This window comes from Alligator sinensis, unplaced genomic scaffold (genome assembly GCF_000455745.1).
Source record: "Alligator sinensis unplaced genomic scaffold, ASM45574v1 scaffold950_1, whole genome shotgun sequence".
Classification (NCBI taxonomy): domain Eukaryota; kingdom Metazoa; phylum Chordata; order Crocodylia; family Alligatoridae; genus Alligator; species Alligator sinensis.
Genome location: NW_005842331.1, coordinates 1,325,323 through 1,340,841, shown reverse-complemented (window position 1 = coordinate 1,340,841; position 15,519 = coordinate 1,325,323). Strand labels below are relative to the sequence as shown.

The 15,519-nt window shown below is 41.4% G+C and overlaps 1 protein-coding gene across 1 annotated transcript in view; it reads left to right on the top strand.

Moving 5' to 3' along the window:
• The window catches only part of CHID1 (chitinase domain containing 1), a 186,929-nt gene extending 171,617 nt beyond the window's left edge, over window positions 1-15,312 (top strand). The window contains exons 3-5 of the mRNA XM_025210034.1: window positions 3,974-4,054; window positions 13,576-13,618; window positions 15,057-15,312. Coding sequence (XP_025065819.1) covers window positions 3,974-4,054; window positions 13,576-13,618; window positions 15,057-15,155 — 223 coding nt within the window. The 3' untranslated portion in view covers window positions 15,156-15,312. The remainder of the gene's footprint in view (window positions 1-3,973; window positions 4,055-13,575; window positions 13,619-15,056) is intronic.
• The last annotated feature ends 207 nt before the right edge of the window (window positions 15,313-15,519 follow it).

The window sequence follows — 15,519 nt, the reverse complement described above, 5'->3', positions numbered from 1 at the left end:
TTCAAAACTTCCCAAGGGGGACCAGCAGTAATTGGGGAGTCCCTGTTCTCCGGAGCACTACCAGGAGTAACAAGGAATAACGGCCATAAGTTGACTGAGAGTAGGTTCAGGCTACACATCAGGAAGCACTACTTCACAGTCAGGGCGGCTAGGATCTGGAACCAACTTCCAAGGGAAGTGGTGCTGGCTTCTACCCTGGGGGTCTTCAAAAGGAGGCTAGATAGACACCTTGCTGGGGTCGTTTGACCCCAGCTTTCTTTCCTGCCCATGGCAGGGGGTCGGACTTGATGATCTGCTCAGGTCCCTTCCGACCCTACCAGCTATGAAACTATGAATAAGGCAGAGGATTGGAGGAAGAGAGGGGCTGGTCTCTGCATTAGGGTACTTGAAGACAGCCTGTCCCTGTCTGTCTTACAGGTGCTGTGGTACTGAATAACTCACTTCAACCAAACTTTTCATGGATAACCTCACTGTGGTCTCCCAACCTGAGATATCTGAAACTTGATTTGCAGAAGCAGTGAGCACTCCCAACTGCAACTGAAGACAATGGGAACTAAGCTTTGAGCATGCCATTTTAAAGGGGTTTCTTGAGCGTTTTATAGTGTTTCATTATAAATAAGGTCCTTTGTGCTTCTTGTTGGGCATACATATTTGTGCCTTAAATTTGTGCCTCCTTCCCCCATCTCTAAAGCAAGGGTAATAGCACAAACCTTCAGGATGTTGGGAAGATAAACTGGGTTTTTGGTTGTAGCTGTGTTGGTCTAAGGACATAGGCAGGCAAGATTCTTTGAGTAGAAATGATATTTTTTATTCAGTCTAATAAAAGATACCGCATCTACTCAAAGGACCTTGCCTGCCTTGTGAAGATAAATTAATTTTTTGGGCAACATTTTGTTGATCAGTGCCTTAGAGAAGTCCAAGAAAAAAACAGCCCCCACCCACAGCTTCACAGGCAGCCCAGTGCCTCCACTGCCCACCCTAACTTTCCTCCCAGATGGACATGCCACATGGGCAGTCCCTCTCCTGCACTGCACGCACAGCTCAGCTCCTTCCTTTGCTGAGCATGCAGCACAGGCACCCCAGAGCCCCCTGCCACTGTGCCACTCCAGGGTGGAGGAAGGAGGGGGAACCTGAAGACCCCAGCCACCTCTGTAGAAAGAGAAATGGGGGGAGCAGCAGATGGGTAGGATCCTGCAGGTGGCATACTTAGCCTTTGTGAGCCATCAGTTGGATAGCCCTGATCTATGCATTTCTTCTGTTTATACAGCTCACCATAAATGTACAAATCTGTGAAAGTTGCCATGGGTCCTGTCTGTGCATATGCTGACCATTCTTTAATTCTGTTGGGATTTTTAACAAAGAATTTAGAATGTCTTGTTCTAATATCCCATGCAGAAAGGGAAAACTATGTGCCAGCAGAAGGCTTGGCTAGAAGCGTGCTCTTTGAGGCGTATCTGAGCCCACATCGTAAACCAGAACTCTTGCTCTTAATGCTATGGTGGCTGCAGACACAGAATGGAGCACCGTGTCAAGTGCGGTCCATGAATTTTAAACAGGAAAACGAGATAGTTTCTGCCTATCTGTGTTTGATAATTGTCCCCGAGCAGTTCATGATTCTGTGCACTCTTTGTGAAAAGAGGTCAAGAACCTTAGTCTGGTACTACCTGTCAACGGAAAGTTTCAGTGCTCGGGGTGCTGCATGCATGCTGTAGCTGCTGAAAAATAATAGCTACTATGGCACAATGTGTTTGCTAGCACAGACACTGAAGCACTGCACTTGAACTCATTTTGCAAAGCAGTTGAAGATAACTTAAACATGAAATGCACTGTATAAATCTAAAATTCTTGTCTCTGCTCAGAGTGGCATTTGAATCATAGAGCGACTGTTTACCAACACAACCGAGCAAAACCGCAGCTGAGGGATGAAAATATTCCATTTTCAATGGAATGCTGTAATTGCATTCGTAATAATAAGAAAGGAGAGAATAAATCTTTATCACATTCAAATAAGTTTCCCTTTTTTTTTTTTCTTTTTACATGTATAGTCTGATGGTATTTCAGGATGAGCAGGGTCAGGATAATGGTTGATGGAAATCAGTTATACCGTGTTTAGCTTGGGTGATGGAAACTTTTCATTTAAAAATAAAAAGATTTAAAGTGTAATTTATTCCTGTGAATGTTATCATGAGGAGAAGAATTTTGCCTATAATGAGACTTATGTTATAGAAGAGCTGGTTTTAATCAACCTTGCAGAAATAGAAAGATAAGTCTTAAATAATGCTACCTTAGAATCATATTGTTGCCCGCTGAGTTATCTCCAGGTACAACCATAAAGCAATGCATTGACAAGTGGGAATGGGTTCAAATCATTGATTTGGTTTATCAAAAGAACACTGTGCTTTCCTTTGGGAGATGACAAAAAGCCCACTAACGTCCAGTCAGGAATGATACAAATAGAGTTAAAGTCAATCTTCCACCTAGAGAAAGGGAAGCTTTATACACAAGCGGCAGGCTGGCATGCTTGAGAGAGAAAGTTGTTGATGATTTTTATACAGCCCCTATTACTGTAGTGTCTGAGTACCTCACAGTCTTTTAACTTATTGAGTCTCACAGCACTCTAATGAGGTAGGAAGTACAGCTGTTGCCATTTTACAGTAGAAAAACCAAGGCACACAGAGATGAGGTTTTTGCCTACATGTGGAATTTATTGCAAAGTCAGCTAGGGTATGAATTTACAAGACAATAGCTACTGCACACTGACTCTTCCCAGGTTCACTCTCGTAACATCATGTCAGTGGCCACGTCTACACGAGATGAGGACTGTGCAGTAGCTCATTACTACTGTGTGGTAGCGTTGCGTGGCACAAAGTGTGATGTGGTGCTACTGCGCGGTAGTAACAAATTAGTGCGCAGTCACTGTTACCTAAAAGTTGGCGACACTACTGCACAGTAGCTCTGGTTACTGCACAGTCACTTGGTATTTGTGTATGCAAGTGAGAGGCAGTTTGCTCCAATTACAAAGTAGGAAAGTGAAGTAAGCTACTGCACACTGAGGCTGGCCACACGGGGTGTTAGTTCAGAGTAGCTAGTTTGCCTGTAAATTCATATCCTAGCTTACCACATACTAACTTCCCCATGCAGAAAAGCCCTAAGTGATTTGCTAAGGTTATATAGTCTGTGTGTGGTGGAGCAGGAAATAGCCTGGGACTTGGAAGCCCAGGCTCAAACACCCTAACATCCGTCCTCTCTGAATAAAACAAATCTATCTTGAATGTACATAGGTAGGTAGTTAGCTGTGTTAGCCTGAAGTCAGGCAGAAAGCAGAGTAGAGAGAGACTTTATAGATGAACTAAATCAGAATTGGATAAGTTTTTGCCAACCCAAGCATCTGATGAAGTGAGATGCAATAAGTGAACTGGGCAACATAAAGTAAAAATGTGTTGTCCACAGTTCCCAAGCTAAGAAGAAATGCAGCACACATGTAAGCTACCTATTTCAAAAGACCTAGCTAAGCTTTTTATGAAACAGCTTTATTCAGCATCTACCAGTGACATGTAATATTGAATCTTGTTGGTGTGGTGGCCTAGAGATGTGTCTTGCATACTGTCAACTGGGAGAAATGAGTTCAAATCTCTGATTTAAGTGTCCTAGAAACACTCCACAAGGACATTCAAGCACCACAGTGGGTGAGCTACAGCAGAGCCAAATGTGAAAATACACATGTGAATACATTCCTGTTTCTTTAAAAAAATATACAGACTTGGCAATCTGCATAACTGGCTTAAAAAATATTATTTGTGACTAATGCATCCAGCTGCTGGCAGGAGGATATCACTGAGTAAACTGTTCAACCTGTTCTATAAACCTTGTATGAGCATGGGTAAAATAGCTTTTTTTTTTAAAAACCGATTGTTTAACTTTGTTAGTGTTCTGAAAAGAACTGTAATTCTGTACTTGTGATTTTAATTTATAGGTACATTGAAACCCTGAAGGAACACAAACCGAAAATCATTTGGGATGAACAAATAGCTGAACATTATTTTGAATACAAGAAGTGAGTTGCAGTCTTTCCTTACCGTTCTGTGTATATTTGGGGGCATGGTTCAGTAAACACTGAATTGCTGGTTAACTAGAATGTGTGATCAAATTCAGTACACTGAGAGTCTCCCATTTGTCAACTGTGTCAACAGCTAATAGGAAAGAGGGTTTCAGGGAACCAAAATAAGCCAGGCAAGGGTGAATGAAATAATAAATGTAGCTAAAACAAACTTGTCTCAGACTGCACCAGGTTAGATCTTTAGAAGTATGTTAGAAGGGTAAGATATGTCTGCTCAAGATATCTGTTAAGTATCAGTTAGCTGAAAAGTCTGAGCCAAAGAGTAGCCTTTAAGTATGACCAGAAGCAAAACAAAATAAAGAATCTAATCAAAGTCTTAGAAAAATCAGAATTTGACAGCCCTAAGCCCTAAGATTAAGGTCAGGTAAACAGAAGACTTAGATAGAGCCGAAATAGAATGGGATCAGAGAAGAATGGTGAAAATGATGAAACAAAGCTATCTCCATGCAAACTAAGTAGAACAGAACTACTTCCATTAAAAAGAACATCAAGAGCTGTAAAAGACAATGAAGACTGTTGTGCTTTCTCATAATAAGAGAAGCAAACAGCTCTTAATTAAAGTAAAAGATTATCAGCAGAATTTTGATAACCCCCAGTTCATTAAGCTTGTAATAGAGCATCACTTGTGAGCATATCTCCACTTTTGGCAAAGGTGTGGTAAACACATTTTCAAATTTGTACTACTTTTACAAATTTTCATATAGTATTTTTAATATAGTCTAATACAAAGCATCTGTATTCAAATTAAATGGACAATGCGCTATCCTTGCATATAAAATGCTTATAAGAACATAAGAACTGCTGTTTACTGGGTGAGGCCATAGATCCATCTTGCTCAGGTTCCTTTCACACAGGGGCAAAGAGTGGATGCTGAAAGGGAGAGTGAACTGGGTATAACCAGGGTTTTTTCCATTGTTCCTCTCACTTGCAGCCTCCAGCATTAAAGGTATTGGAAGTTCTAATTCAGAGGCTGTATCCCCAACTCTCATGCTCAATAGTTACTGATGCCCTTTTTGTCCAAGAATTTGTCCAATTCTTGTCCCTTTTTGAGCCTGGCTAAACTGTCATTTTCCACAACATCTGGTGGCACTGAGTTTGATGCTTCAATTACATGCTGTGCAAAAAAGAACTTCCTTTTGTTAGTTTTAAACTTGCTACCTACTAGTTTCATTTTTGTGACGTCTAGTTCTTGGATTCTGAGAGACAGTAAATCATCAGTCCCTATTTACTTTTTCCTCACCATTTAGAATTTTGTAAACCTTTATTATGCCTTCCCTCAAGTGTCTCTTTTCCAAACCAAACAGGCCTCGCCTCTTTAATTTCAACCCATATGGAAGCCCTTTTATGCCACTAATCATCCTTGTTGCCCTTTTCTATACCTTCTCTAGTTCCATATTCTATCTGAGGTGCAGGGACCAGAACTGGGCACAGTATTCAAGGTGTGGATGCACCATGGATTTATAAAAGGGCTAATGATACTTTCAGTTTTGTTTACAATTCCCTTAATCCCTAACCTTTTGCTTGCCTTTTTGATGGTTGCTGAGCACTGAGCTGATGTCTAGTGAACAATGACTCCCAGATCTCTTTCCTGTGCAGAAGCAACTAATGTAGAGTGCATCATAGTGTAGGTATAGTTTGGTTTATTTTTACCTAGGTGCATCACTTTACACTTGTCTACCTTGAATTTCATCTGCCATTTAGTTGCCCACTTCGTTCAATAATGGCAGAACCTTCTGTAGTTCCTCACAGTCCACCTTGGTCTTTTACCACTTTGGATAATTTTGTCGTCTGCAAATTTGGCCACCTTGCTATTCGCCCCCTTTTCTACATCATTTATACGTTAAACAGCACTGGTCCCAACACAGATACTTGGGGGAACCCTGCTGTTTACTTCTTTCCATCCTGAAAACTGAACATTTATACTTACTCTTTGCTTTCTATCTTTAAGCCAGCTTCTAATCCACAAGAGCATGCTCCCTTTAATCCCATGGCTATCGAATTTAGTTAAGAGCCTCTCATTGGGGATCTTGTCAAAGGCTTTTTGGAAGTCCAAATATACTATTTCAGCTGGATCACCCCAATCCACCTGCTTACTGACACACACAAAGAACTCTCATAGGTTGGTGAAGCATGATTTCCCTTTGACAAAGCCATGTTGATTACTTCCCAGCAAGTCATGTTCATCTATGTGCTGAACAATTCTTTTTTTAATTATCATTATTTTTTCTACCAGTTTTTCAGGAAGAGAAGTTAGGCTCACCAGCATGTGGTTTCCTGCATCCCTTCTAGAGCCTTTTTTTTTAAATATAGGAGTCAAATTTGCAACCTTCCAGTCCTCTGGTACCAAGGCTGTTTTTAGTGATAGGCTGCATATTACACTTAGGAGTTCATCAGTTTTCCACCTGAGCTTCTTCAGAACCCCAGGGTGAATGTCATCAGGTCCTGGTGATTTGCTGGTGTTTAGTTTATCAGTTTCCTCTATGACCTCATCTATTGAAATCTCTATTTGGGTCAGCTCTACTGACTTGTCCCTAGAGAGGAGTGGATCAGGTGAGGCAATTTTCTTAACGTTTTCCACAGTGAAGACAGATGCAAAGAAAGCCCCTTCTTTTACACCCCAATCATCAAAAAGCTAAACTGATTCCCTAGCAGATCGCTGGCTTGTAATGTACTTAAAGAAATGTTTATTGTTGCCTTTAGTGTCTCTAGCAAGTTTCTCCTCAGTTATTTCTCAATTTGTCTTATTATAATTTTACATTTGATTTGCTGGAGTTTATGCTCTTTTTCATTTTCCTTGTCAGGATTTGACTTCCACTTTTCGAAAGAAGCTTTGTTTTTACCTAATTTCTTCTGCAACTCATTAAACCGTGACAACTTTCTTTTGGTTTGCTTTCCTTTTTTTTTTTTTTTTTTGATTTGCGGTATGCATTTGCTCTGTACCTCCAATATGGTGTTCTTAAGCAGTTCCCATGCTGCTTGCAAGGTCTTCACCTCCTTAGGGGCCCCTTTTAATGTCTATCTAACCAGCTTCCTCATTTTGGTGTTGTCTCCCTTTTTAAAGTGAAAGGCTACTGTGGTAGATTTTCCACTTTTCCCCCCTTTTATATGGATGTCAAACTCAGTTGCATTCTGGTTACTTTTGCAGAATGTCTCAGTAGCATCTACCCTTTGCACCAAATCCTGTCATTACTTAGGACTAGGTCAAGAATAGCTTTTCCTCTTGTAGGTTCCAGCATTAAATGCTCCAGAACACAGTCTTTTATAATGTAAAGAAATTTGGTCTCTGCATCCCTACCTGATATCAGATTGACCCAGTCTATTTGTGGATAGTTGAAATAATCCATTCTTACTGTGTTTTCTGCTGTCACAGCTTCTCTCAACTCTCTTAGTATTTCTCACTTAGCTGATGCTGGCCTGGTCTAGGGGTTGATGGTGTATTCCCAGGTGTACCTTTTTCTGCTGAAACCCGGAATTTCTATGGCATCTCTTATCAGTTGAAAAATCAACCCTATTTGATTTGATGCAATCCTTGATGCAGAATTCGAATGCAATCCTTCTGTGGGCAACTGGTTGTTTTTTTTAATTTCCCACTCCCACCAGCACCATCTCTCTCTCTCCTCTCCCCTGTAACTAAGGCAGTAACTAATGGGCTGAAATATTTTTTTGGAACTCTGAACCCAGCAGTTTCACTTTATTAATTCAATCCCCATTGTAGCTACAAATTCTGAATTTCTCTTGCATTGTTAGACATATTTGCTTCATACCTCTGTTACCAGAACTCAGTAATATTTACTGGCTTGTTCACTTCTTCTTTTAATTCTATAAGGCGGCCTGGGATTTGTCATCTCTCATTGTGAGTTTTCAGGCATCCTGTTTTGACTTTACTTTGCATATGTCAAATGATATCACGGTTCTTTTTGTCACTTGAAAGTCAATAAAATCATGATCCATGTCTACCTGCCTCCATTGTGAAGTCCAGTTGGAGACGCAGTCATAGACAGGCTACTTCTAATAGAATTTCCTTTTCATCTGAATATGAAGACTTGCTCTGAAAATGTAAATCATAGACTCATAGAAAATTAGGGTTGGAAAGGACCTCGAGAGATCATGTAGTTCAGTGTTTCTCAACCTTTTTTGTACCAGGACCCATTTGTAAACATTGATGGCCAGTCCCTATCCACTGCCCCCTGCCCTCAGCCCCTCAGTGTGTGGGGCAAGTGGTGGTGTGTGAGGGACATGGGGAGTCCCAAGCAGCCCCTTGCAGCCTGGACCTATGCCAGCCTGCAAGGGAAAAGCCACCGTTTCCTGCGTTTTTCTTCTTTAAAGAATAATTTGTTTTAAAAGTTTTTTGATCCATTTTAAAATGTGTTTGCAACCCTTTCATTCTTGTGACCCACTTTTGGATCATGACCCACAGATTGAGAGATGCTGATCTACATGGATCCTGGTTTTCTCTGATTTTAAAAAATCCCCATTTTTTGGTTTAAAAAAAAGTAACCCCAAATCCACATTTTTCCATGATGTAATATATAGATAGATATATAGCGATGTTTCATTTTAAATAAGGAAAAATGTGGATTTAAGGTTAGTTTTTTAAAACAGAAAATAGGAGATATTTTTAAATCGGAGAAAACCAGAATCCATGCTGATCTAGTCCAACCCCCTGCTCAAAGCAGGACCATCTCCAACTAGATCGTTCCAGTCAGGGCTTCATCAAGCCAGGCCTTAAAAACCTCCTAGGATGGAGATTCCACCAAAACTCTGGGTAACCTGTTCCAGTGCTTCACCACCCTCCTAGAAGGAAAGTTTTTTCCTGATATCCAACCTAAGCTTCCCTTGCTGTAACTTGAGACAATTGCTCCTTATTCTGTCTATTGCCACCACTAAAAACAGTCTAGCTCCATCCTCTTTGGAACCCCCCTTCAGGGAGGTGAAGGTTGCTATCAATCCCCTCTCAGTCTCCTCTTTTGCAGACTAAATAAGACCAGTTCCATAAGCCTCTCCTCATAAGTTATGTGTCCCAGCGTACAAACCATTTTTGTTACTCTCCGCTGGACTCTCTCCAATCTGGCCACATCCTTTCTATAGTGAGGGGCCCAAAATTGAACATAGTACTTCAGATGTGGTCTCACCAGTACAGAATAGAGGAGAATAGTTACTTCTCTCTGTCGGCTGGCAATGCTCCTACTAATGCAGCCCAATATGCCATTAGTCTTCTTGGCAACAAGGGCACACTGCTGACTCATATCCATGTTATTGTCCACTGTAACCCCCAAGTCCTTTTCTGCAGAGCTGCTACTTAACCAGTTGGACCAAAGCCTGTAGCAGTGCATGGGATTCTTCCATCCTAAGTGCAGGACTTTGCATTTGTCCTTGTTGAATCTCACGAGATTTCTTTTGGCCCAATCCTCCAATTTGTCTAGGACACTGAATCCTAGCCCTACCATGCAGTGTATGTACTACACCCTTCAGCTTGGTGTCATGCATGAACTTGCTGAGGGTGCAATCCATTCCGTCTTCCAGATTGTTAATGAATTTATTGAACAAAACCAGCCTCAGGACCAACCCCTGAGGTACTCCACTTGATACTGACGGCCAGCTAGACACTGAGCCTGACAATCCAGCCAGCTTTCTATCCACCTTACAACCCATTTATCCAACCCATATTTCCTCAGCTTGCTTGCAAGAATGCTGTGGGAAACAGTATAAAAATCCTGCTAAATTCAAGGTATACTACATCTACTGCTTTCCTTGCATCCACAGAGCCAGTTATCTCATCATAGAAGGCAATCAGGTTCAGACATGACTTGCCCTTGGTGAAACCATGTTGACTGTTCCTAATCAACTTCTTCTCCTCCAAGTGCTTATAAATTGATTTTATGAGGATGTGCTCCATGATTTTTCTGGGGACTGAGAAGAGATTGACTGGTCAAGAGTTCCCTTGATCCTCCTTCCCTTTCTTACAGATGAGTAATATATTTGTCCTTTTCTAATTGTCTGGGACCTCCCGCAATCACCATGAGTTTTCATAGATAATCACCAGTGGCTCTGCAATCACATCAGCCAACTCCCTCAGCACTTTCGGATGCACTGCATCCTGCCCCAGAGACTTGTACATGTCTAGCTTTTCTAAATAGTCCCTAACCAGTTCTTTCACCACTGAGAGTTGCTCACCTTCTCCCCAAACTGTGCTGCCAGGTGAAGTAGTCTGGAAGTTGACCTTGCCTGTGAAAACCGAGGTAAAAAAGGCATTGAATGTTTCAGCCTTTTCATCATCATCTGTCACTAGGTTGCCTCCCCCATACAGTAAGGGGCCCACAATTTCCCTAACCTTCCTATTTTTGCTAACATATTTATAGAAACCCTTCTTGTTACCCTTCACATCCCTTGCTAGCTGCAACTCCAATTGTGCTTTGGCCTTCCTGGCTTCATCCCTGCATGCCCGAGTGTAACAGGGAACACTAGCCATGTTACTAAGAGGCAGGGCTGCCCCTTTAAGACCCGAGTCTATAGGAACACCAAGCACCAGGAGGGTAAGGGTTAATAGCCCAACCGCCCAGGCCAGTCAACTGACAAGAAGAGGATAGACTTCTGGGCACATATAAACCCCAGGGCCGAGGCTGGCAAGAGGAGGTCTCTGGCAAGCAGCCAGGGGAAAAGAGCTCCTGCATAGCAGAACTACCCAGGAGTACTGTGGCTGCTGGCCAGACTGCTGCTATGGCTATTGAGGCTCCAGGAGACTACAAGGTACCCAGAGCTGGTAGGCACTCAATAGTCGAGGAGCATTTTGGGGTTTTTAAGGAGCCAGATTGTGGCTTGTAGGATTTGTGTTATGTTATAGCCCAGGGGCTCATATTTATGTTGTTGTTTTATCCGGTGAACTGAGCTGAGACTACTGGAGGAGGAGGCCTCATTGGGGCACACTACTGTGCAAAGCCCCAGTGCCAGGGGGTGTAGCAACAGGGGCACAGAGCTAGGGGGCACAGTGACAAGGGGTGATTAGACCCCAGCGCCAGGGGGAGCAGCAACAGGTGGTGATCAGACCCCAGTGCCAGGAGCTGCAGAGACAGGGGGTGGGCAGACCCCAGCACCAGGGGGTGGGCAGACCCCAATGCCAGGGGGTACAGAGCCAGGAGGCACAGAGACAGGGAGCAAACCCCAGTGCCAAGAGGCACAGCAACAGGGGGTGGGCAGACCGCAGCACTGGGGGCACGGCAACAGGGAGTAAACCAATCCAATGCCCTGGGGCTCAGGTCAACATTTATATACCATCTGCGAGGCATGGGCCATTGTGTAGGGGAGGTTTGGAGCAGTGGATAGCAACCCCTAGCATTGGGATAGTAAATGGGCAACCTTCTACCTGAGTAACATCATAATTATTGTTCCATCAAGGTGTGGCAGGCGAGATAGGCAGGTGGGTAGCCCAGAGACAGAGGGTCAGGCCTACATTAGACAGGCCCGGGGATGGCCCCTGTCACACCAAGCAATTTTCTTATACTTCTCCCAAGTTGTTTTGCCAAGCTTCCACTTCTTTTAAGCTTTCTTTTTGTGTTTAAGCTCACCAAAGTGTTCTCTCCTAAGCCAAGTATGTCATTTGCCACATTTGCTATTCTTCCTGCACAGCGGGATGGTTTGTTCCTGTGCCCTCAGTAAGGCTTCTTTAAAATACAATGGTATTTTACAAATCTGATGTCCTGTACTTGAATGGTGGGTTCCTTTGTGTTTCCACATAACCTGCTTCCTGAGTGACACCTGGCAAAGCAAATTCGATGAAGGAAAACTTTATCAATGCTGCATAGCCTAACTTTAAAACCTAATCTTGTGAATTCTTATCTGTGAACCTCCTGGAAGGGAGATTGATGGAATGAGTACATTGGGCCTGAAAATCTGTCTTCACCTGACTACCTTCTATATGCCTGATTGGCAGCATTGAGGATCAACCTGTCTGCGTGGGTTCAGTTGAGTTAAAGGAAAGGAATATCTAAGAGAATACTTTTTCCATCACTACTTCCCTTTTACAGAGGTCTAGCTATACTGAATGTTAATGGGATCTTGTTCAGAAAATACATTTCATTAGTTAAACTCCTTACCTGAAAATCTTTGTGTCTGCAGTTCCCAAGAAGAGATCCACTTAAATACAAAAACACCAAGAAAAGAGATGATAAATCATTAAATGGCATATGATAATTTGTGTAACAGCCAAAATCAAAGGTTGCTATTGTAAATCACTGTCAAAACTGTCTTCCTCGATTGTTCTTCAGATTATGTCCCTGTGTGCATTCCACTGTGGTCACACACGTTCCCAAGATCAAAGATGTTGAGCGCACTAGCTGCCTTGTGTACTAGTCCAAGGGTGTGCAGGCCAGTATGAAAGAAACCCTCATCCCAGTTCCACCGTCTCCCTGTCTGAGATGGAGCACAGTGTCCACAGCTTGCTTAGCCTGCTTCTACTCCTTTCAGGAAATATAGTCAAACTTTAGACTTAGATAATTGTTTTAGCGTATAGTTTAGTATCATTTTGTGTATTTTAGAGATTGAGGGAGACCCTTTAATTTAGTTCTTCCCATCCCTCCTTTTTATTCCCCTCCCCCACTTACCCCGTGTCCACCTTTCAGCTACACACACTCTTCAGTCAGGGACCAAAAGGCCAGGTCTCCTTTCCACCACCTCCACTCATGAAGCTGTGCCTGAGCTGGCTTCAGGGGATGCTTAGAGGGATCAGACAAAGCCAGAAGTTCCAAGCATGCAACTCCCTTGTGAGGGATCTGTGACAGCGAATCCTGCACTAATCTATATCGTCTCACTTTGGTGCACCAAGATAGAGAAGGTGCATGCACAGACTGAACAAACAAATAACTGGCAAAAATCTCTGGTCTCAGACATACAGGACCAAATTCCTTTCCAGTTATAAGTAAACTTAGGTGCCTAAATATAAGCTTATTCCACCATGCTTGAGTCCCTGAAACTGATAATACAAGGAATGGGGAAGTCCTCCTTATTGTCCTCACAGCTTTTTTTGTGACTCAGTGGTCATATGATAGTGTGTTATAGAAGTAGATGCATTGATGGATTTTTAGGAATTTGAAGAGGGTGGAATGGAATCACAATTAGATGCTTAAGTCCATTTAGATGCACAACAGGTAGAGTAGAATCTGGCCTATGGAGTGCATGCGTACCTACAGTTACCACAATGTACCTACTTACCACTAATGAGACAATAACCTTTCTTGGCTCTTAGCCTAGTAATCGTTGTGTGCCAACAGCACTGTGTTCCCTTATCTTAGGGCCAATAAAACTTCAGTAAAAAGTCAGTAGTTTTTTATATCACCTAGTGCAATTTTCTTCTTTTCTGGAAATAATGGAACTGTCTTGAAATTTAATTAAATCTACCAACTCCAGTATTATAAATGCAAATGATTTTCTTTTCTTTTCTTTTCTTTTCTTTTTTTTTTTTGCAGAAGTAAAGGGGGAAAGCACGCAGTCTTCTACCCAACATTAAAGGTATGTACCTATGCCCCCTCTTCAAATGAGAGGGGGATAAGAGAAGAAGAGAGGGTAGGTAGGCGATATCTGTTTTGAAGAGCTCTCTGCCAGTTTTTGCAATGGTGACAATATTAATATGTATCTATATAAAGGGGGAAAGTCTAGATAGCTAGATAGATAGATATAGATTGCAGGTGTATTGATCACCATGTTTAAATTTGTTCTTGCTAGAGCCAGGCCAGTGTTAGAACAATGGCAGAAGACATTTTGGCAAATCCCAAGGCAGATGCACCTTTGTAATACTGAACTGTGCAGAAAGTTGCCATTTTATATTCTCCTTTTGCAGAATGTTTTTAATATCATGCTGCTACAGTATCATCTGAGTTAGGTGCATAATTTCTTTAAATTATTTTGAATAATCATTCCCTCGTGAATAACAGATACTCTACTATGGTGATTTGTGCATTTCTAAATGCATAAGTATATTTTTCCTTCCAGTCTCAACAGGTTGGAACAATAAGGTTTAAAGAGATTTCTATGCTGAGGCAAAGATGAAAGATTGTTCACATAAAAGCAATTACGTTGACTAATACCACTCTAAATTATCGCTTATTCCCCTTTCACACTGCAGTTTATTCCACTGCTTCATTCTTTAAGTAGAGGGAGCTTGTCCACTTAAATCTGGTCTCATTCAAATACAGTAGAAAGCAGCCACAAATTCCAAAAGCCAGCAGATGTGCCCATGGTTTTTTTCTAGTCCCTGTTGGAAAATTTTTAAGCATTGCCCTATAATGTTAGCAATTCAAAGATTGCTGCTTTGCTCTTGTGCAGAAGACTCTAAAGGTAAAAATAAGCTGGCTAAAAAAAAAGAGCTTTTTTTATTTTAAAATCCGAGTAAAGTAAAAAACACAAAATTGTAAAATAATTTTTTCTTTCAATAATCTAAACTGGTGATCATAACATGAGGAAATGTATTTAATACTAATTTCACAGTATCTTTTTAAAATGTAATTTTCTGCATCAGACTTAAGACTTGATGCTGAGAGAGGGACAGAATGGGTTGGATATAGAAGACAACATCTTATAAAACACTGATCCCTTTGGCATTTGGCAAGTTGCATTCATTGTCTTCAGTAGTAAAGTCTTTCTTTACCCTTGTGAAGCCTTCTGGGAGAGTTGAAACTGTGTGTGACAGGATTTTCTGAGGGTGTATTATAGCACTGTGTAAATGATAACTCAGATTAAAACAATGCAGTATGTAGCTTTGTTTACTTCTGTGCTGTTCATTTAATCAACTGATTTCTTAGTGGCCAATGAATTATTCCAGGCTTTGCAGCATCTGCTTCTAAGAAGCAAATGTTTTTAAAAACTGATCATGCATTACTTCTGAAGCTACAAAAGAGGAGAATTGTTTGTACTCAGTAAAACCTAATTATCTTATGTATCCTTTTCTTAGTCCATCCAGCTGCGCTTAGAATTTGCAAAGGAATTGGGCACTGGAATATCCATCTGGGAGCTGGGACAAGGCCTGGATTATTTTTATGACCTACTTTAAAATAAACGAACTGGGAAAGACTTTATTTGCTGAGATTGCTTTATCAATTACTTGGGGGGATTTTTGGGAGAAGGTTTTTTAAAAAAATACTGGTTTTTGTAATTTATATTAAATCTGTATTAAATTTGCATTTTCCCAATAAATAAGATGTTCTGAAATACTGTATGGATTGCAGCACATGGTTTTATTCAAGAAAATACATATCTCTGAAAACATACCTTAAACTCCTGCTTTTACCGTCATTACAGTGTACCACCACTAGGAAAATACTAAGAGTTCACAAACGAATACCGATAGTTTGCACTTTCTAACCCAGGTTTAAGATGACGATTTCTCAAATAAGAACTAATAATTACAGAAGTAA